The sequence below is a fragment of the Coloeus monedula genome, assembly GCF_965178545.1.
Source record: "Coloeus monedula genome assembly, chromosome: 3".
In the NCBI taxonomy this organism is placed as follows: Eukaryota; Metazoa; Chordata; class Aves; order Passeriformes; family Corvidae; genus Coloeus; species Coloeus monedula.
The window spans coordinates 57,677,450-57,701,334 of NC_138783.1; the positions used below are offsets into that span (position 1 = coordinate 57,677,450).

Below are 23,885 nucleotides of genomic sequence, written 5' to 3' on the forward strand. Positions count from 1 at the left end.
CTTGGCTAAAATGAACAGTGGCCAGCCACTGACAAATAATGTATAAATGGCTGAGTTGTTCTCAGCTGTCTGTCCTCATAAAACCTGCAAGAATATCTCTTAACTCTGCCATTCATCTGCCAAAGCTGGCAGGAGGGTGCAGAGTTTTGAAAGCTACAGTGGGAGACAAGAACAGGCAGTGCAATGACATAAGCTTAACTTTTTCAGGAAACTAAGCTAAAAAAGTTACTGTTCAATTGCAGAATGTAATACTTGTAGATTTTGTTGTAGGAAAATATGCCTGTTCAGTAACTATAAATACCCCTAATACATTTCTGGGGCTTATTATGCATTAATTTTTTTAATTTCATTTTTATATAATGCCAGCTTAATTACCCTCCAGGTTTGAAAGGTACCCAGTGACCAGCATTCTGGTGTAATTACTCATGCCATTGGTGTGATTTCACCTCCCTTAATACTGACAAGTTTAAAAGAAATCTATTAAGTTAAGAAGAACAAAGATATATATTACATTTGCTAATTGCAAACAACTTCTTATAGCTGCATTTTTTCCCATTGGGATTAAAAAGTGCACCAGTTTAACATGTCTGTACATAAAAACAGTTTAAAACATTAAATATACAAACAGCAAGAGATTTTAAATATTTTGTATCAAATACTATAGGACAATATAATTTACATTTTTTTTTACACAAAACATTACACCTGAAATATAACTTTAGATATTACAGAATATAAAAATACATACTTTTTGTTTAAAAAATGTCTTTGCAGGTTCTGGCACAATGTAATACTTTAAAGGCACGCCATATTTTGGCAATCTGTATTTGCAATTAACTGTGCAACTTAACTGTAATTATCTTTTTAGAATTGCAAGATGATCTCCCTCCTTCTTGGAATGGCCCTTTTAATCAGGTAAAAGTTAAGTTGAACTGTCTAGGTGTTCTCCAACCCATTTCTGCCATGGTCTGAGCTCTCCAACCCTAAGCCAGCAAAGCAGAATCAGCCCCAACTCAGCATGTGAAAAGCCACATCAAATGCAATGGGATTAGTCACGCTTTCATAATCTCTGCTGTCTCAGGGTCAGAACACTCAACCCCAAGCAAAATGGAGCCCTAAATGCAAGCTGGGAGCCAAGTTCTGTCCTGCCCTACATTTGCACCAGAACTAGTAAGGGTGATCAGGGCAGAACTTGGAAACAGAAGCTCAGTTATATTAGTTGTTCTGATTTCAACTACACCAATGCAAAAGGCACAATGACTTTAGTGAGGCCAGTGGAAACAAATGAAGTAAAACTGCTTTAAGACTAAATCAGGAGAACTGTGTAATTTTGCCCTTCCATATATTTGCAGGACTCCTGCTGGAGAGTCTGCCTGGGACAAAAACATGTCTTTAGACGTACATGGCTTATACAGATGTAATTGGGTTGCAGAAGATTTTCAGTTCAAGTTGTTTCTGGACAATTAAAAACTCAAACAGTTTTCAGCACACTAAAGAAAGATTCAATCTAAATCCCTAACTTTAAATGCTCCAAAATAAGTTGCTTCTTGCGAAGAATCCAGTAGCAATGGATTTGATACCTGGATACTTATCATTTCACCAGATTTTAATTTAAAAAACCCTCCTACATTTACAGAATAAAAATGAAATTCTGAATTCCCTGACCAGTATTTGGTGCTTCCTCCCTTCATCAACACATCAAAGCGCCTTATTTTAAGGTTTGTCTTAATCACATACACCATCAGCTGAAGCCCTCTTTTAGTCAAGTTTCCTGAAGTTTCATGATGTCTAAAACAAATATTGGCATAAAGGTAGTAAAAGCCATCTTGATTAACAATTAGTTTTCCGTCACTGAATGTCATATTTGATAAGTTTGCCTGGCCTTTGTCATGATGCCAGGATGTGAGGTTCACTTTGCGAGTTCCTGGAGATTAAAAAAAAAAAAAAAAAAAGGATTATTTATAAACATTTGACAAACCCCAACATTTAGAAAGCAACCTCTATGTTTTTAGAATCAACAGCAACTAGAGTTCTATAGGCTAAAGTGAATATTAAACAACTATGATAAAAAATTCCTAAGAAATTTCCTTTTTTCATCATCCGCTTTTTGCTTGCTATTTATAACTGTGCCCTCCCAGCAGAACAACTGCTGGACTGTGGTACAAAACAGTTGCTCTGCCTGTAGTTTGATTATTCTGAGGAATCATGCAACAAGCTCTGCATAGGCATTGCATTCCACCTAAAACTTTATTCAAGTTACAAACAGTTGAGAGGAACTTGAAAAACTCATTATTGGTCTTTAATCCGTAAGCGTTAGCAAGGAATAACTGAAATTCTGGAAAAAAGCTGAACTGACAATTCCCAAAAGAGAAAGCTTATGAAACTTTCCATATTTTATGTTCTTATGACTGTAATGGTAGAAAGGTAAACATATTTTCATTTGACAACACCAAACAAACAGAGAAAAGTCAGTACAATAGTGCATCTTCAGTACTACACACTAAGTTGCCTAGACTTTACGTAGCACTTCAAGTATTTATGACATAACAAACTTCCTGACAGGCACAAGCCACTAACATCTTATTATTCAGTGCAATACCCAGGGCATAAGACAACAGATGGGAGGTGGCCAACTTGTCCTCCTAACCACTAGTAATTTTCAGCACACAAGACTGACTCCACTTGCTCCCTCCCACAGCAGCGGGTTCACGTAGGTACCAGAGGACTTTATACCTCAGCCTCCCAGTGAATCTAAATGCCTGCTTGAAATATTCAGTACCTTTTTCTCCCTGAATTGAACCAAAACAGGCCATCCTTAGCAAACTTTGCATGGCACACAGCAGGGCACAGTACCCTCTCCTCCAAGCATGTACTGAGGCCTGCCCCAGGACCACCAGTACTCACAGGTGTGCTGGGGAATAGCCCCAGGTATATTTGAGTAGTTCAAAAGAGGCCTCTTGCATTTGCCTGTGCAAAAGGGAGGGGAAGTAGGAACAGGGGAATTTGAGGGAGATGAGCCTTCCCTAACTGCCAAGGGCAGGCATCTTTTCTGTGTGAGAGGAATACTTTAACAGTAGCCCAGAGCAAAATCCTTCTGGTGTTCTTCCACAACGATTTAAGCAAAGCACCAATTGTCAAAGGTAGATCACAAGTAGCTGCTCCCCTATGGCTCTTGTGCAGCGAGGCAGAAATTATGGAAGCAAAATCATATGGAGAAGCCATCTTCTGTGCAGCACCTCAAAAAATACATCTGAAACCCATCAATTAACTGGAAGAAACACCAAGATCTTAAGTCTCTTAACCTGCAATTATTCACCTTCAAGATAATGCTGAGTTAAGGGTACCAGAGCGCACTTCTGAAGGACTGGGAACAGCCAAGGAAGTTGAAGAACTTTGCGTTCACAGCACTAAGTCTGGGAGAAATACTGCCCCACGGAGGCTGGGCTACGTTTAAGATGGGGAGGACAGGCAAGAAATCACTGCCTGGATCAGAGGAGAGGCACATTAGATATAGGACAGGAATGCACACCGATGATGGAACAGAAAGGGCATGCTGGGACTGCCTGGTGGCACACTGGGGAGTTGCTAGGCAGATTTTATTTACCTGACAAGTAAACTTTTTAGTTCCCAGTCAAGTTGCAATTTTGATGAAATCCTTAGTGGCAAGATTTTCTGCTGAAGAAGAGAAAGGAGAGCAAATACATGCCACAGTAACTGAGAGGGGCTCTGGGTGAATTTTGTTCACACTATTTGGATGTTCAGGGGAACAGGCCAACAGATAATGATAGACAACCCTCTCTGTTTTGAGCAAAGGATTTGTACAGATAACTTCTGGAAGTGCCTTCCAAGCAGGATTATAATGCTATGATTGTGTGAGCTGAGGCAGACAGGCATTTTGCCACAATTCAGAGCTCCAGAAGAGGCGTGCCACAGCTGGCAGCACAGCACAAAGATGCTCTGGTAAAAGTTATGCCACACAACCTGTATTAGAAAGAGTGAGCAGGTTCTCTGCACTTCTGGTGGTAATGCACTCAGATTTGGAGACATCAAAACAATCAGTACCCTGAAACACAGGAAGTGGAGAAAACTGGAGCATAAAAGTGTCAGATCTGCTGTCCACATATCAGAAACTCTGACACATAACCCAAGCCATGGGACAGTCAGAAAGGCTGCAATGCAGTATCTTACTTGAAATAATTTACTTTGGAACCATGAAAAAACCAGCATAAGGTAAATCCTGTTGACAGAGAAGGAAGTGGCAGGGGGATAATGAGTAAAACAGCCTTCCAGACAAGGCAAGAAAGCATTATTTAAAAATTCAAGTTAATACCCACTCTTTCTCAAAACTGAAGATAAATAAAAACAATGCCTTGTTTATTTGTGAGCTTGAACTAAGACTAATACAAATGAGTTAAATAAAATTAATTAGCAAGAAGGAAGATGATGTGAGGGGAGCAGAGGAGAAAGGAGCCCTGTTTTGATAATTTGTTTGCATCCTAGTAGATTTTAGGTATAAACAAAGCCTGAAAAAAGGACCAAAGTACTATTTGCTCTGAAAAGCCTTTTGGAGGCAAAGGGCAGCTGAGTCGAACCTGTAGCTGTAAATAGCTCAGAATACGACAGCATTTCCTTAGACAGCTAAAGGTATCAATTCACACCCCAAATGATATATTTAACATTTATATTTGTTTCTGTTTGTGATTTTCCCCTTTAAACTGTGACTAATTTCTGTAATCAATTTATAAACCAAAATTCACGGTTTTCATTTAAAACCTAGGTAGCATTTAGAGTGAGCTCTGGTAAAAACCAACCAGCAAGCATCCAGCTCTAACCTAAGGCAGCAAACTTAAAAAATACACCCAGCAAGCCAAACCACTACAGCTTCTGTGCCAAATGGTGGGTGGGGACACAAGATCTGGGAATGGTTATTTTCCCCCCCTCCCTTGCACTATCCCCCCAGCTGCAAAAGTCCACTTGAGGCTTGACATTACTGTGAACCAGGTCAAAGCAAAGCGTTCTCTCATAGACACTGCTCAGTGCCCCTTCATGAAGGGTGTTCAGCTGAAAACTACTTAAAATCCTGTTTGACAGTGATGAAGACTTTTTTTTTTTTTCTGGCACTGTTTATTCCGGGTCAGAGTGATGACAGTAGAGAACCTTAAAATACTAAGAACAGATCTTTCCACTCAGGGATTGCAGAAAATCATTTAGATGGATTTCAGACATGTAGGGTAAAGAATCAGGGGAAGAAAACAGAAATTGCCATTTGCAGTCAGAGACAACAAGATGGGAGAGGAAAAGCTCCTGGTGACCCCTCAGGCAAATTTTTCTTTGTTTATGCTTGTCACTAACCTCTGTGCTACCCAGCCAAGTGGGTACTGCCTCATGTCAGTGAGCATGGTATTAAAGTGTCTCACAACCAGCAGGTTCAGGGTTCCAGCTATCCCTAAGGAAGCAGCCCCTCACTGCTGCAATGCCCACAAGGGCTGCAGAAGCTGCGGTCATGATTAACATCCTGGCAATGCTCTTCAAAAAGAGGCAAAAGCCAGATCAGAAGGGAGTATATGCCCAGCTCATCACATTGGTAAGAAGTTGATCTGCAGCAGAAAAGAACAATGTCTCCCTGGCCATTACCCATAGATGTGCTGTGTCACACCCTTGAAGGTTAATGCAGCAATGCACAACAGTAAAAATTATCAGCTGCTATAAATTACGGTTGTAAAATTACAGTTTACAGCAACTTACCTGGAGGTAAGCAGCAAATAAATTCCACACAGAAAAAAGTGGATTTCACAGACTGTGATACTGACACACACTCCACTTCTGCAGATAAGTGACCTGTCTCTAGGATTAGCAAATTAATTGAAACCTTTCAAAGATAAAATGCTAAGCCAAGTTTACTGATACTGAATCCTCTACTATTGACCTATTGTAGAAGTAGGTCAAAGCCAAAACCAGACTAAAATAGAAGCTTGTCAGGAGGCATTTGAGCTAACAAGAAAGCTTGTGGAAGTTCTGACTGCCATCTGACAAGCTGCTTATAAGCTCTCTGCTATAAAGTTCTGGATTGTGGCAATGCCAATGCACTTGAAAGAATCCTATCCCTCCAGGCAAGAAGCTGTACAGAACTGCTTTGTCTTTAAATAGAGCAAGAGCAAGGTATTACTAGGCAGGCTGCTAAAATCTCAGATTTAACGTCTCAACACGAATTCCCCTTTGGTTTGGTTATATAAAACAGAAAAGCAATGTGCATAGCTCAGTTAAGAATGAGTTCAGCACTGCAGAATGTATAAATCTTCAGAGAAAGAAGACAGTGGTGATGAATGCACCTTCTCAAGATCCTCCACCTAACAGCTTCAGAAAAAACTCTGGTTTACTTCAACCACACCAACTGTTGCATTGAGAATACAGTGAAAAATCTCAACTGACAGTGCCCCAGGGCAAAAAATAAAGCTGTTCTAACATTGTATTAAAATTTTAGGAATGCATCTTTTCCTCTGGCGAGTGTTCTGAGGCAGACTCATGTCTTGTTCCCTGATATTGTACTAGCAAGGATACTCCCAAAGCCATGTGAGTATCAGTGTGTAGGGAATAAGAGCTCTGGCAAAATAGAAGAATGCCATCCTCTTACCACAGGGGCAGATAAAAGCCACAAGAACAATTTTTTCCCCCTACTCAGTAGCTTGGCCAATGTTTGGGCTGGTACATGCTTGTATCTACATATGCATCCTCATGGCTGGAGTCCAGCGGGAGTGAAGAACTCCTGATGGGCCCTACTGGCCAAAGGAAAATGAGGAACTTCAGAGGAGAGCATTCAATGCAGATCTTCCTTCCTCCCCTGAAGACAGCACAAAGGGACAGGCCATGCCCCTCAAGAGGTTGATCATGAAAAGTGGTAATTCGAAATGGAGGCCATTCAGCGTGAGACTGATACAAAGGGGAGCCATCCTCCTTTTAGCACTACCCCTGCCACCTCTGAAATCATTTAATGAATCCAATTTATTCTCACTATCAAAAGCCATTTCTGAAATCCCTGTCTGTTGCTGTTTTGCTGAACTATTTTCATATACTTCACTCCTCAATACATTTATATTCCTATTGGAAGTATTCACTTAAAAACTGAACTTACCAGATGGAATATTCTTATCATCAATAATGAGATGGGCAAATGGCTGCTTCTCAGGTTTGTTCCTCTTGTACAGTTCAAGTCCTAATGCCTCCATTGCAGCTAGAGAGAAAAGAATTGGATTATCCCAAAAAGCCAAGTTTAGTGGAACAAAACTATTTCTTATTCCTAAACCAATACCCACCTTTTTCTGGTCTTGGCGGCGTTCTTCCCATGGCACGCTGGACTTCCTAAAATGAGAAGGAGACATTGCTTTGACGTTGTCTTGGTTTTGTAACTATGTTTAGTTTGCACACTTAGAATACTCTGTGCATGTATCTGGGGACACTGTTCCACCTGCAGCACATTCAGATGTCTGGGATATGCATCATGTAAATATGACGACATATGTAACAGGCACACACAATCAAATTACTTCTAGTAATTCGGTAATTCTAATAAAGGTGGATAGCAATGATGATATGTATGATCACTGCATTATTTACTGAACTAGTGGTGACAGGACATTTACAACCTTTCCTACTTACTGTATTTTGAGTATTTCTCTAAATATAGTAGAACAATGACTGATAAAAAGGCATCACATCAAACAATAGAATTTATGAACTGATTTAATTACTTGGAGTCTAAAAGCAAAGAAAGATAATTCTATACAGGAACTAGCATGTAATCACTATAACAACTAAGGATAGCTAAACTCTGAATTTCATTTGTGATGAGGTAAACACCTCACACTTGGCCCTGAACAGGGAAGGCGACAAGGTTTTATGGTCAAGGCTTACTTCTAACAAGGTATGCAGGAAGTTAAGCATTAAAGCATCTTCCCCATCCGTACTGGACCAAGCGGACTGGGTGCCAGACTTGGGAAGTATGTAATTCTTCAAAGCTGCAGATAAATTTTAACATGAATAAAACCCATGCTACCCAAACTCAAGAACAGCACAAAATGCAGGCATCAGGCACCACAAAAAGCTTTGCTTTTAATCATTCACACCTGTATTCCTCTTGAGAAAAAGATACAAACAGATTTCACAAACCTAAGCAGCCTGTTCTTGTTACAAGCCTGGACTGAGTCTTAGTATTAAGCTCAGTCCTCAGCTCTGTCTCCTTTTTCCCTATGACTCTCCATCTGTTTTCTAAAAAAACAGGAATAATATGTTTGTTATTCAGAACACCTCATACCATGGAGCCATCAAGAAGATGTTTAGTAAAAGGAAATATTTTGCTGAAGATAGCATGTCATGTCCTCTTTGAAACCTAAGAGTGGTCCTTTGTTTCATCTTTATGCCACGCACACTGCTGTTTGCCTGATTCAATCCACGTATAGGAAATAAGTCTCAGATTTGGCCAGATCAGCAAAGTCCCACTGCGGTCTCAATCAGTGGGGTGTTTCAGAATTTGAAATCCTGCTCTGAAAACACCTGAAGTCCTGCTTTTATGTAGTTTTGAAACTGCAGTGAAATATGTAGTGCCTTGGCTGGTGCGTTTACTACTCTCACTTTCCCCTTTCAGTAAGTGTTTAAATGTTAAACCAAAATGAAAAGCCACAGCAGAATGGAAGTTGTAGTATGACTATCAAAGCATAATACTTCAGCTGAGATATGCTGATTTCCTAGATAAGATGAAGATGCTTTTTGCCATAGAGACGAGAAGAAAAGCAGAAGAATCGCAACTTCAAAACCAGCAAAACTCACATCCACTTCCCGCATTTACATTCACTTTGCTCCTCTGATCTTTCTACTTCAATGTCAGTTCTAAGGAGTGTGAACATGAAGTTCAGTTCTAGGAGCTGCATGTCACCAGCCACTAGCCACACTTGAGTAAGAAATAGGAAGATGACAAGAAATTGTAAATACAAGGTATTGTGAAAAATGGCAAAAGCCTCTGAAGAGAACTGGACATAAGGTAAGAAGAGCCTGGGAGATGGACCACACTCTCAAATTATTGCAGCACACCTATCCCAACCCTTTTTTCCTTGGAGGGGAGAAATCTCTGTTTTCTTGCTTCCTTAGTGGAAACTTCTCAGATGTGGAGTTCATTTTAATATCCTTTCCTTCAGGAGGATGTGATAATGTCTTTGCCTGGAAAGCCTATTGAGCAGATCCAGAAAGAACCATGCACATTTTAATCTCCTACTATCTAGATTTGGTACTAAAAAAAAAAAAAAAAAAGACAATAAACCCATGGTTGTGAACTGCTCAGCCCTTGAAATCCCTGAACTGGTCAACTGCTATTCTACTTTCAACTTACATTTTTATTAGGAGCATTGAGTTCCGCTTCTGCACACTTCCAAAGATGTTCTAGTGTAAGCAGCTGAATACCTCGTCTTCTGAGACCCAGCAGCCTGACTCTGCTCATCTTCCACACAGAATGGCTCTGGTCCTCATGAAAAGCAGTCTGAGCTGCTCTCCTTCTAACTGGTGGTGGTGCTGTTAACCTGCAGCACTCAGTAAGCAGGACAGCTACCCAGGAAGACTTGGGTCCACAGCTCTCCTTGTCTGGAGCTCATTATTAGCTCAGCTGGTTAGATCATGGCACTAATAACACCAAAGCTGTGGGCTTGGATCAATCATCCATTCACTCTTCTGCGAGCTTGTCACTGGATCAGAAGTGGCTAGACTGCGACCAGAAAACAAATCCTCCATCAGTTCTCTAAGCTCTGGACTACTGTCAAGTTCTTTACTTGATTCTGACCAACCCCACGAAATTTTGATATTCTTTCTGTTACTTTGCTGCAGCTCCCAAAAGGAAGATGAAAGACATTAACGAGTCCCTAGAAAACAGACACGGAGTTGTAGGTTTCCTCCTGAAGAATGAGCAGTTAGACACTTCTTGTTGTTTTTTTTTTAACTTGCTGTTAATACAGTTCCAAGGTGCTGATACACAACCTACCTTAGAAAACCATTTAACCATGTATTTTGCTTCTGACCCTGAAGGACATTTTTCAGTGGATGTCTGAAGGTAGCCTCTTAATGGGATTAAAAAATCCCCTGGTATTCTTACTGCAATGAATCAAGAGCTGTGATTTCTCAAATCTCCAAAGTATCAACTGCGTTTTTTAGCTCCTGAATGTTCTTAGGTGTCTCATACTTACAATGTCGAGGGTCATTAAGTAGGCAGAAACAGCTCAGCAGAACCCATGAGTAAGACACTGCTATAAAGGCATGAAAACTGCTGACAAAACATTACCAGTGACTTCTCCTAAGACTGCCATCCACAGAACCATGTGTGATACCAAGCTGTTCAGTTATTTTTAGCAGAACTGTACACAAAAATCACACCACTCTTAATCTTATGACAAACTGCACTTGTACACCTTTGTATTTGCTCACTGCCCACCAAGTCAACTCTGCTGGCCTGTTTCCCGAATTCCAACCTCCTTCATACACTCAATGTTTAAACAACAGAAACAGAGTTAGTCACAAAAAATGAAAAACATACCTTCCCTTCATCTAAAAAAAAATTATGAGGCCACTAAAAAGCTCCAAAATTCTCTCATTTTAAAGCTAAAAAGCATGCTTGAAGTGCCTGGAAAGTTGGGAACTGCTCTCTACCTCACCCACATCAGGCTGCAAAAATAACTTTTGCTCAAAGTTATGTCCAGTGCTGAGGATGCAGAGACAAGGCTACACCAGAACACATGACATTTGTGAAAGGTTTTTAGTCTCCTTTAGCTTTTATCTAAGTATCTCAGTATCTACTTTGAGCAGCCCTGAGTAGCCTTTTGAGACCAACAAGAAGAGAATTCCCGGACAGTCACTTATTGCTTCGGATATGGTCTTAAAGCTTCTTTATGCACTTGATTCTTTTGTTACCAAGTGCTTTAAGTACAGCTGATACCAGGAAGAAGTATCTGATTCTCTTGCCGGAAACTCAGCAATTTGAAGAATGCTAATCAGGAAGGAAGTGAAATAGAAGTACATGAACCAATATTCATCAGATATACATGAGACTATAGTTTAGAGACCAGCAATACAATCTCTCTCCAAATGAGTAGTCTATTGCTCGCAGAAAAAAAAAAGGCATGTAAGATTGTAGGATGGAAACCTACAAAACTGTAGTTGAAATTTTAACAACTTACAGCAATCACTCGTGAAACCTTTACTTGGTCCATAACTATGTGCTCTTTAAATGTCTGCAAAGTATATAGATCTCTTTAGAAATGCTGCCCTGGAGGTCTAGCAAAGCACTCTGTTGCCATGTGGGAGAAGAACTTACGCCGGAACTCCACAAGCAGCTAGCAGCTGGGAGCATTGCCAAGAAAAGTCACTTATGGATTGACCCAAGATATGTTTGTAGTCCTTTCTACTTCAGGCTCATAACAGGCTTCATAAGGACTGTGGTTAGAGCATCTGGACTGCCAAAAGCTTTTTAGGGTTACATGAAAAAAAATTAAGCAAACAGACTGGCTAGGAAAGTATATTATTTGTCTGCTTGAAAGTTTATATGCAATATAGAAATTATGCTCTCTACTTAGTAAGCTGCTCCTTAAGAAGAATTTTTATACTGAAATACGTTAAGGAATCAATCATTAGATTTTGATTAAAAGGAAAAAACTTTATTATTTTTTCAAGAGACAAGTATTTCTAGACTGGACCTTGCAGCCCTACTACACTGGTTTTCATAAGAGCACTTTCATTTTCAACATCAATCCCTGCTTTACATTTAAGCACTCTGACTACAGGTGTGCAAAGAAAACTGATGAGAACCGGTGCAGGAAGCTAGAAGCTGTAACCAGACCATAAAGCTGAGCAAAAGAAATTTGTCTATTTTCATTTCCTGAACAGCTCGAAATGCAAAAGACAATATATTGAAAAAATCACAAAACATAAATGGTATTTTGAAGTGTTCCATTTTAGTCACTTAGCAAGCTGACAGTTCAAATAAGGATGCTGGCTCTTAAAACACACAAGTTAGATTCTTTAGATTCTCCTTAAGGAAAGTGAAGAAAGCACAGGCAACAGGAAACCTCCCTCAAGTCACATTAGCTGTATCCCCACACACAAAGGAGTAACACAACTGCATCTCTGCTCTTCATTCCTGCAGGGCAAATGAAAGGCAGAGCTTACAGATGATGATAAAGTATAATTCTGCCTTGACACTCTTACTTTCACTTCTCTGATGTACTGAAAACATGCAAAAAGCCTCAGGTCATCACCTTCCTATTTTTTTCTCTGTCACTGATTTAAGATGACAAAGCATCCAGACCATGAGTGCAGCTGCTTAATAAACTCCATTGCATTCAAACGAAATTCAGAGTCTACTTACTTTGGCAAGGGAAATTTTATTGTTCTCAAACTAATGGTCATCAGCCAAAAAAGTTATCCCTACTTACTACTTATCTTGGCCACTGACATTGCAGCATTTAACCTCCATCAAGACTGGCAGGATATGAAGCCTCAGCTAAAGCCAGTGCCTTTGTTGAGTAACCAGCAGCGAATGACCAGAACACAGGGCTTCCCATTGACTTACTGTAACAAGCTCCTTGCTCTGTCACGGGAATCACATGAATGAGCAGCCTAGCACGCAGCACACATGTAGGTGCAGTGTGAGAGACTCTGTAAAATGCAGCAGGAAAGAGCTAATCCTACATTAGAAACTAATCCTTTGTTTCCCCCTTAAGCTCTTGAAGGAAGTGGCTAGCAAAAGGGACAAGACATGGACTCCATGTTTCTCTGAGTTCTGTTCACAAAAAGATCTGTCACTCAAGAGTTCTCTGTTAAAAGCAAACATCACATTAGCACAATTCAAATGCTGTAAATTTAACCCAAGTGCAGTTCACATTAAAGCATATGTGAGTTCAGCTCAAATCTAATGTAGTACCCTTAATGAAAAACTGCCAGTCCTATGCAGATGTGAGGCAGTAACGTTGTAGTGGGCCTGACAAGCCAGGAAAACCAAATGCCATAGCAGACATCCATCTGTTACACAGCCCATAATTAGCACTAAATACTATTCATGAACACAAAAAGAGTTCAAAGGCAGTAACTGCAGTAAAAGGGAATTGTGGCATTATTTCCAGCTGGTCTTGGCTTCTTCATTAGGGCTGACTACTTTTGTCATTTGGGTTTGGGAACAAGCTGTCATTCTCAATTCCTGGGTGAAGACCACCCAGTTATCAGGCTGTGGCAAAGTAGGTCTTCTGCCAGTGTGAGAATGGTCTGCACAGAACACAGACTGGCAAAGTGAGCAAAACCAAAGCAGGTACTGTCCCTCATTTTGGACTCCAGACAGAGCAGGAAAAAAGAGCAAATGAGAGCAAATGCTACCTCTTCTTTCAGGCAGTATTTTGCTTGCTGATGATCTTGACTTAAGAGAATCTTGTCTGGAAGATTCCTTTGAAAAGCATGTGGAACTGACACTTGTTATGAGCATCCAAAGTGCTGAAAAACCTATACAAATATTAAGTGACTACCATACACAGGTCCACCCAAATGTCAGAATGGGTAATCACCTAACTTCAATCAGTTTTCTCAGTACAACTTCAAGTCTTCCCTTCTTAAAAAAAAATAAATAAATAAATAAAATGTGCTTGAATTGGTTAGCCACTACCAGGTTCATGAGAAAATACAATACAATCCTGGATGAAACTTCAAGTGTTATTCAAACACCAGAAAATAATTTATAGAACTTATCTCTGAATACAGATTTTGGAAAAGTTTTTTTTAAGTTCAACAGGACTATGAAATAAAGGAACACAGCATCTGTGCCACTTACCCTCTGCACAGCCCTTTGGAGAGCCTGTTTCACACTTCTACAGGATTCTGGCATTAACTTTGCTTCTTGACTTTCAAAGGATGCATCATGCAAATCTGTACTTTCTTGGTATCCAAAAAGCGTTCTGACACAGTGTGCATGTTCTTTTGAAATTCTAGTAGGGTCCATCTGAAACCAAGACATAAGCACAACCACAGTTCTAAGTGTTAGAGATACTTTTCAACCATCTAAAAGTTTGGTCCCTGGCTAAGTTTATTATCCAACTTTACATTGTAAACAATGTGGAGAGAAAAAGTTCCCAACATCAGGGTTTACTTCATCCACAAATATGTGAGATAGGAGAATGAATTATCTTCTGACGCCGCCTATTTCATTAGCTTAGACTAGATGTGTGACTTTCTAAAGTTAAAGATAAATCCCATTCTTATGGTAAAGTCAGTAATCTTGAATTCCATTTTTCAGCCACTCACAGCAATATCACAGTTATTTTAGCAGGAAACACAGAGTTATCCTACCTCAAAAAGCTATTGTTTGTAAGATGACACACAAATGCCAAGTACAGAAACTTGGGGAAAGTATGTATGTGTGTGTATAGCACATCATTTTCAAGAGGAGAAACAGAAGTTACCTCTGAAACTAATTTATCACTGAAATTATATCACTGAAGCTGTCAGTCAGCTATCACTGAAACTGTTTTGTGGATGTGCTCACTGTGGATAGCTTATTTTCTTTACAGTGGCTGGTATGGGACTATGTTTTGGATTTGTGACTAAAACAGTGTTGATAACACAGGGATGTGTTTGTTACAGCTGGGCAGTGCTGACACCGAGGCAGGACCTTTTCTGCCTCTCACCCCACCCCAGCAGAGAGGGCTGGGAGTGCACAAGGAGCTGGGAGGGAACATAGCCTGGACAGTTGATCAGAACTGGCCAAAGGGATATGCAGGACCATATGGCATCGTGCTCAGTATATAAAGGTGGGGGAAGAAGGAAAGCGGCAACATTTGGAATTATGGCATTTGTCTTCCCAAGTTACCTTATGTGTGACGGAGCCCTGCTTTTGTGGGGATGGCTGAACACCTGCCTGCCCATGGGAAGTGGTGAATTAATTCCATTTTCTGCTTTGCTTGTGTGTGCAGATTTTTCTTTCCCTTTTAAACTTTCTTTTGTCTCAACCCATGAGTTCTCACTTTTACTCTTCCAATTCTCTCCCTAATCCCACCAGGGACTGAGCAGCTTTGTGGGACTTAGTTGCCAGCTGGTATTCCCATGGCTGTGGCAGGAGATATTGCTGTGTTTAAGAGTCACCAAGACAGCAAAAGTCAAAGACCAAAAGATGATTAAACTGCACCACAAAACACCTCTGCTTCATTGGGCAAAGAACGGTTAAGCTCAGAATATCTGCAAGACATGTTTTAGCAACCGGTCTTTTTGACTGAATCAAGTTTATTTTTAAATCCTGTGTTCTATCACTCAGATAAACTGGAAGATATTCCAAGGATGAGGATTGTACCTTGACAGAGTTTTATTGCACAAAAACTATTTAAACCATTCCACCCTTTTTTCTAATACTCCAAATACTTAACACTGAAGAGATTAACAACTGTCTTTCAGAGATGGCCTAGGACTCTCAGAAATTGTTCTCAACTTGCATTTAGTCTGCTTTTACTTCAGGCTTGAAGAAGGGTTTATGCACCCGAACTCTTGCCTAGGTTCTCTTAACTGTATCACCTGGCCTATTAAAGAACATTTACTTCTATCTTTCTGATTAGGTGAAAGAAGCAATTTTACCTGAGAATTACAAAAGGTTATTTGCAATGCAGGAATACCAAGACATTATGGACAGTGCCTAGTGTTCAGTTTCCTTTAACACAGAGCTGAACAAAACAGCACACCAAAAGAAGTTTTTCACAATACAAAACAGCCAGAGTTATCAAACATGTTACATAATTTGTTCACAGGAGCATAAATTCAACTCCCTAGCCTCACCAAAAAGAAATTAGCTAACTTAAAAGCATAAGGTTAGGATTATAGAGCTGAATTAAAAGTCTACACCAGCCAGGCAGCCACCCAACAGTCACACACAGCAGAGAGACATTTGTTGCACAGACAGCAGCACCAACTGCTGCCTCCTCCATCAACATCCTTCTGCTCAAGTCTCCAGATGGAAAGCTCTTTGCCCAATTCATTCGGACCACTGTCAGACCCTGTAGCCTGGTTTAGCTGTCTCAGTCATCCCTGCAGATTTGGAGTGAAACAGGTCATAAATGGTTCACCTGAAAATCAGAAGATGCCACAGCTTTGAGCAGAGGGGTAGCGATGAGTTACAGAATGGCTTGGAGGCAGTAATATCTTCCTGTGATGACCTGACACAGCTGAGTCCCAAAGAAATCTATGTACAGCCACTGCAGCTCTATGAATTAAGTGCTAAAAACCTACTCTATTGCCTTCTGAAGTCAGCTAGTGCAGTGCAGCCTCATTAAATGCATAAGGAGATCTAAAGCAGCACCTGTCTGCTCTCACCCCCTTCACCAGAGTCTAATCCCTGGATTTCAGTCTCCTAAATCAGTAACAAGGGAAGAATTTTTGCTGGCCTAATTTCCTTTAATATTCGCTCCCCAAAACCAAGTCACTCCAGGTATCAGGCCAGCATCGGAGCCAGTACAGGGATAGGCATAAGAATGAAATAACAGGAAGGCAGCACTAGCTTTAACCAACTGTAAAACTGCACTCTAAAAGCATCTTTCACATTACGTTCCGCTTGTATTCAGAACTCAGAAAATTAACTACAAACTAAAACGATAATAAAAATTTTTAAAAAGCGGCACAAAACATTTACCACCAGCTGCTAAAAGGGAGTTAATGCAGAATGACTTGGGTTGGAAGGTACCTTTGGAGGTCCATAGTCCAGCCCCCCTGCTTAAAGCAGGGGCAACTTGTAACTTAGGTCAGGTGGGTTAAGGCCTTGTCTAGACAAGCTTTGGGGAATGTCCATCAATGAAGACTTTCAGCCTCTCTGGGCAAACTGTCCTAAAACTTGACCCCTTCTAGTGTGTAAAAAACCTTGGTTCTTATATCCAGTTCCCCTTGCTGCAATTTATGACTGTGCCTCTTCTTTTTGCTGTGCACTTCTGAAGAGCCTGGCTGTCTTTAGGTAGCTAAAAAACAGTGATTAGCTTCCCTCACCTTAGTCTGTTCTCTGTCAAAGAATCCAGTTCTCCATTCTTTCATACACTGTGGTTCCTACCTGTCACAGTGGTTTTCTGCTGGACACCTTCCAGTTTGTTGATACAGTTCTGGTACCGAGAGACCCAGAATAGGACCCATTATTTCAAATGTAACCTCTTATGCTGGGACTGTTAGAGACCTGATGGAATTGATGTCTCCAACAGGATCAGGATATCTGAGTCTTCTCCACTCTACACGAATCACAGGATAGAACACAGAAAGCTACAGCAAATAACTGCCAATAAACACTCATTTTTATCAGTAATTCCACTAGTCAGAGACTACTATCCCAGTTTTGGATTTATTAAAACACATCTTCTAAATAACAGGCAAGAAAGCAAGGTTTTACAGCACAAAGATCATGAAATTTGTAAAGGCCTGAGTGTCCAGAATGACAAATCATGCCAGTGTATCGCCCACCAGCAACCAATCAATCAAATGTGTCACACAATACTGTGCCACAACAGTAACAGCAGACTGCACAGAATCACTTGCTCAGATTACAGTTTATCTGCTCAGGGCTTAAGAGAGAAAACCAGAATCTCTGCATCTACAGGTAAAAGATCGAAGGCTTAATGGAAACACTGCAGCTGATGGCTTGAGCAACTTGGAGCTGTGCAGCCCACCCTGACAAAAACTGCAGGTCTCCAGAGATTTACTGTTTGATAAGGGGAGACTCTGATTTTGGGACTAGCTAACCTACCTGCTCCCCTCACCTCTTTCAAAGAATACCTTCAACAATAGTCTTCACCACATCTAACTATGAAAAAAATCAGTTGCCTGAAAAGGCATTCTCAGAAATCCTGCATCTTAAGTCTTTACAAAGAACACGCACTGAACCGCCATGGCTGTAAAAAGCACTACCAAGCACTGAGATCAAAACTGTGGGGAAGCAGAGATACACAGAAAAACTTCCAAGGACATGCTTTGTGTAAGAACTTCTAAAGAACAAGAAAATTACGATGAAATACCAGAAGGAGCTTGCTAACTTGCAGGATAGGGCACCTTCAGCAAAAAGTCCTAAAGAATTAAGATCTGGAAGAAACATCAAGATGCAAACAAAAATAAAGGAGAAAGCTTTATGAAGTGTGAAGTAACTTAAATACCCTAGAGGAATTAAACTAAAGAGAGGAGTGTCTAGCTTATTTTTTAATATCCATTTTGCCTGACCTTGAAATCAGATCAGACTGTTCATTGCCTCCTGATTTTCAGCATCTCTCATCATTCTAGTTGCATTTCTGGACTCTTTTCACTCAATTCAGGGCAGCCAAAATGAACTCCAGCATCACAGGTGAGACTATATGAACTTACAGAATTAAGAACCAATTTTCTGATGTAAAAAGACTCAGTCTGATTTTAAAAGACTCAGTACATTCCAGCCACCTTTATCATTAAATTTTGCATCAATTATGCACTGTTACACAGTATTGCATTAAATACTTACTCATTACAATAAATGTTTAACATTTATACTTGTATTTATTTTCAAACTTAAACCACTTTCCAGACTATCAAGTATCACTTTGCACTCCATGACCTTTCTTAAGCACCAAGAAGGGGTTCTTCCAGGCTTCTGAGAGATGCTGATGACCCCCAGCAAACTGTTTTTCCTGCTAGCGACAGTGCTCACCAAACTTCATCTAAAGTCTGGAAGGTAATTGTTTGAAAACACACCACAATGAAAGTCAAAATTCCACATAAGCATGAAATGACAATAAAAATCTGACTTCCAGGTCACCATTTATCCAAGTGTGAACTCTTCAATCTAGTAGAATACCTAACATTTGTACAGACTTTTTCAATGGGAAAAGTGTTTTAATGGGAAGAGTGCATACTCTTGGATGTCTAGCTTAAACTGTGGGCATTAGACACCCAGCCACCACATTTCAATTTGAGCACTTCCAATTTGCTTCACTGGCCTCCAGTTCACTCAGTGTTAGAAATCTAAGTGCACTAAGGAAATAGGCCCAGAAAGAAAAGCTCAAAAGCTAAGCTTTTGGAGACTATAAATCAGCATTTATCAGTCAAAGTTAAATAAAATACTTCTCTCTCTCACCTTGTGCTGTGCATGAGTCTTTATTGAGTGATGACCTCCAGCTGCTCTGAGTATCTAACTAAATTTTCATGGCATTTTCAGAGATAATGAGAAAATATTCCTCAAAGTACAAGCACAGTAAATGTTTAAGACCAGTACATTTTGTTATTGTTTAATTTCTTGGATTCAGTACACTGCACAGGATGGACCAAAAAGCAAAGTTAGAACATGCTACTGTTTTTACATTTCAGAACACTATTATGAGAATATTGGTAAAATTCAAACTTGTTGCTTTTCTTTCTTTCTGACATACCAGCTCATTGTCTCACTTGTATTGCACTGCATTATTTCTTGGCCACAAACATGTGTTTATCCGTGAAAACCTAGTGTCAGTCTTAGTTATGTGTCTTGTGAAATTCCAAATGCTCAAGCCACAAAATAAACAAAATTAAGGAAAAACCAAAACCTCAACTATTGTCTCAGCTTATACTGTGTCATGATCCAGCCCAAATGATTTTATGCGAATACAGACCAAATGTGAATGGTAAAACTGAGTCAGAGTTTACTCAGACTCTTAGATAGGGTTTTTAAGAGCTTCTAAGATACATCATTTCTTAATATCAGAGTATTCAGTCAGATCTTTCTAGTTCACATTTGCTTAATTTACCAAGCAAACAATTCCAATCTTTTCATGCACAGCTTCTTCTACTAACTCTGCATTATTTTAACAAAATTCATTAAAAATAATTAAGTTCTGTTATTAAAGTACAAATTTAGATAGCTGGAATTTACAGTGAAAAGGCCAATTGAGGTAGCTTAATATAACCAAACTTCACAGAAATCTTTTCAAAAGAAAGAGGTCTGATCATGTCCCATTTAAATTAAATAAATCTCTAAGAGTGAAAAATAAGAATTAACTTCTGCAGGATCTACTATGTTTTCCATCGATCTTATTTCACAATTAGAAATGGTGAACAAATATGAATTATCATATCTTCTTATAGTGAATTAGGTACTTACTTCAAGAGTATACTTATTCTATTTTCCATTGACGATATTTTGTCCATTAAAAATTTTTTAGGCAATGACTTCAGTCACGCCTACATTGAGCTATATCACCTCCTCTAGATGTTTTGGAAATTCGAATTTAAAAATTACTCCATTCAACAGCACTACTCCAAATCTACAGGAACAAGAAACTAGCAAGAGAATTAAACTGTCAAATGCAGAGTTACACCTGGACCACGCCATTTTTTAAAATCAAGGAAGCAGAAGGAAAATAGCCATTATGGTTCTTTTTATCCTTTGTTAGGCACATGTGAAGCACCGACATGTACCTATCAGAAAGAGTCTTTAATAAGGGGGTATACTTTGATTAGTTGCTTTGATTGCAAAGGCGCTCTAGCCCTCTAATGTATAGCTGTGCATCTCTGAGCTATGTTTTGACAAGAATGTCTTTTCAGGTTCATGAACATCTGGAGTGAAAAACATTCCCCTGGCACAAGTTGAAGTAGGCATTCATCTATTTCACTGTCAAGCAAACAAGTAGCTTTAAGCTACTTTACAATGAGTCCCAGAAATTAGATGTCACTCTTCTGAAATATACAAGATAGGATTAACTAAGTGCTGTATTGCCGTTACATTTTATTTTTGGAAAAATGGAAAGCACAAAGCCATTGTCAACAAGAAAATATGAAATAATAAATTATCAGCAGCGCTACTGTATATTTGACAGTCATTCATCTGATTAAGTGGGTATACACTTGTGCAACACCTGTTTCCAGAGTGCACTTTGTTAAGAAATCCAGCCTGCTACCTCAAGATCAAGTGCCTCTACCTAGAAAGTAAACCGAAAGAAACAGGTTTCCAGTCTCTGCCGACTTCAAATGAAAAGTAGAAACAACAGAAGTACCACTTCCATGACGGCAGTGAGACCCACATTAACAGAACTAATTAGCATCGACAACAAAGCCAAGCAGAAATCTATCTAACCTAGCCCTGAGAACCAACTAGCTGGCAGCTCCCCACTTCCTCCGAGAGTGCTCAGCCTTGCAGCGCAAGAGATGCAGCAGCAGCGAGGGAATCCAGGCAGCCGAGCCATTTCCAAGAAGCAGGCTCCTCTTCTCTCCGAAAGCCCAACCGCTCATCACCTTATCTGTCCCCACAGCGACCCCTCCCCGCGCTCCTCTCGGCACGCACCGCTGCCGCTCCTGAGGCATCCCGGCACACTGCGGCCTGGCAGTGAGGGGCGGCTCTCTCCCAGAAACCCCCAGAATCCCAGAAAAAGCTCCTGAGCTGCAGCAGGCACCTCTGGCCAATGCCCACGAGCACACAGACCCCACTCCTCTGCAGTGCCCCTGCGCAGCCCGAGAGACAAAGCATCACAAGTGGTGTTGCGTGATGACTTTTTTTGTCCTTAAAGCCATTTCTCCTGCGAGTGAAACATTCATGGCAGCCAAAGACCTCACACGTCACAGAATCACAGATTATGCTGAGTTGCAAGGGACCCTCAGGGATCATTGAGTCCAACTCCAGAACACACTCAGCACCATCTTCAAAAATCACACCAAGTACCTGAGAGTATTGTCCCAACATTCCTTGAACTCTGTCAGGCTTGGTGCTGTGACCACTTCCCTGGGGAGCCCGTTTACCACCCTCTGGTGAAGAACCTTTTTCTAATACCAATGTCAAACTTCTCTCCAGCAGAAAACTGAAAGCTGATCATTAGAAACCAAAGTCCTGCAAGACTTCGGGTGAAGGATCATGACTAACTCCTTCCCAAGTCAAGGAACTCCTCACGTCCAACCTCGCTGCAAAGCCCTGTACCCCAAAATGCATCCGATGCCCGGAGCGCTACCTGGAACTCCTCGGCCTGAGCCGCTCCAGTGATAAGGGGATAGCACAAGCTGGGCAGGGCACTGGGAGCCCATCGGCCCAACCCCTCTCAGAGCTGGACCAACTTCAGAGACAGATAAATGTGTTCTAAAACTTTTTCTTGTTTGGTTTTTGCTGTTGTTGATTTGGGTTTTTTTAAAGTAATCGCTCCGATCGCACCTACACGACGGCCTTCCCCTTTTCTGCAGGGTGCGAGGCGGCCGCGCTTGCCACGGTGGGAAGCGCCCGCGCCAGTCCCCGCTTACCTGAGCTCGGAAGTAGAGGAAAAGGGCGACGCTGCAGACCACCTGCCCCAGGCCCAGGAGGACGAGGGCGACGAGGAGGGAGCGGGATGCGGGCGGCGGGTGCGGGTGCGCGGGCGGCGGGGGCGGCGGCGGCGCCGGGGCGCTCTCGTGGGCGGCGCCGCTGCCCAGCTCCTCGGAGCCGCGCAAGTACTTGGTGTAGTCTCGGCTGGCGCGACGCATCGCAGCTCCGCTCCGCTCCGACGGCTGCACACGCGGCTCCGCCAAGCTCCCCAGCGCCGGCAAACAACCTCACCACCCCGGCCGGGCACCTCTTATAAACTGGGCGGCCAATCAGCCCCGGGCGGCGCGCCCCTGCCGCCCTCCTCCTCCCGCCCGCTACCGCCACACACATCACCGCCGCCCCCTCCTCGCCTCGCCTCCCCGAGCACAGACCGGCCCCCGCCGGCCGGGGTCGGGTCGGGTCGGGTCGGGCCGGGTTGGGCCCGCCCCTGCCCCCGGTGCCCCGGCCCCCGCCGCTGGGCAGGTCGCCCGGGGATCGCGGTCGGCGCTGCTCCGCGCCGTGCAGCGGAACCGTGCGCCCCCGCGCCACCGTGGGTGAGCACCGCGCGAGCAGCCCTTCCTCCGCCGCCTCCTGCCCCCTCCTCACCTCTGCCCCACTCAGGTTCGCGCTCCGTCAAGGCGGTGCCGTCAGCCGAGGCTTCCCTGAGCCCCTGGTTGCATCTGGAGGGTCCCTTTCCCCTAAATTCCCGGTATCTGAAATCAGCGTGCACCTCGGGTGCGCATCCGCTGGCTCCTTTGGTGGGTCCAAGCCCCTAGGGGACTAAAGGCCTGTCAGTCGCTCCCTGTCTCACTCGCTCCTCACTCAAGCCAGGTGAAAATGAGCGCAAGTGCTGCTGACTTGCGCTGTCCAAAGAGACAAAGCAGTTCACAATCTTGTTAAAGGAATGGGTTAAAGAAATGGCAGAGGTGTGCTGGCACCTAGCTGCCGGTGAAACCAGCTCAGAGCTTCCTCATCTCCCACATGCAGCCAGCCTGCTACAGACACATTTCTGAACCCTTGGTTAGGAACATCTGGTGCTCCCCATGTCTCAGCTTGCATTCAATACCAAAACTGCTTCTTCATAAAGCCGTTCTACAGTTCATAGGCATTTTCTTTCGCATGGTCCTCTAGGCCAAGTCTCCCCTTCATAATGCTCATTTAAAGTTTGCCTGTTTATAGTCCTTCCTGCCTCCATGTAGTCTTTCCTCCATCTGGACTTACACTCATCAATTTACCCACACTTTGGAATTCACCATCTCTTTGGCAGACAGAGCTTATCTGCCTGGCAAGTTCACTTTGTGGAAAACTCTTAATTCCTATGAAAGTGCCTGTTGCAATGGTGGCGCAGGTGTACTAGGTCTGCAGCCCTGCAAAATTCGGTGGGGAAATGGTCCAGATATAAAAGTGAGCTGAAGTCCAGCTCAGGCTTTGAAGAACATGGGAGAATGACACAAATCCATCATGTAGATCATCTTGTCTGTAGAAAAAAGTCTGAATTTCAACTCAAATACATGATGCAATATCCTGTTTAGGTCTGCCTAATCTAAGAAACTGAGAAAATTTTACCTCCCAGAGAGGTTGACGGAACCAGACATAATTA

The 23,885-nt window shown here is 41.8% G+C and overlaps 1 protein-coding gene across 1 annotated transcript; it reads right to left on the reverse strand.

Annotated features, from left to right (window-relative positions):
• Window positions 1-1,502: 1,502 nt before the first annotated feature.
• On the reverse strand, window positions 1,503-22,464 carry TNFSF11 (TNF superfamily member 11; the record flags this gene model as incomplete). Its single annotated transcript, XM_082278213.1, has 5 exons — window positions 1,503-1,924; window positions 7,130-7,228; window positions 7,311-7,356; window positions 13,844-14,011; window positions 22,246-22,464. The coding sequence occupies 5 exons, from the start codon at window positions 22,462-22,464 to the stop codon at window positions 1,503-1,505; spliced, it is 954 nt and encodes a 317-aa protein (XP_082134339.1).
• Between the last annotated feature and the right edge of the window lie 1,421 nt (window positions 22,465-23,885).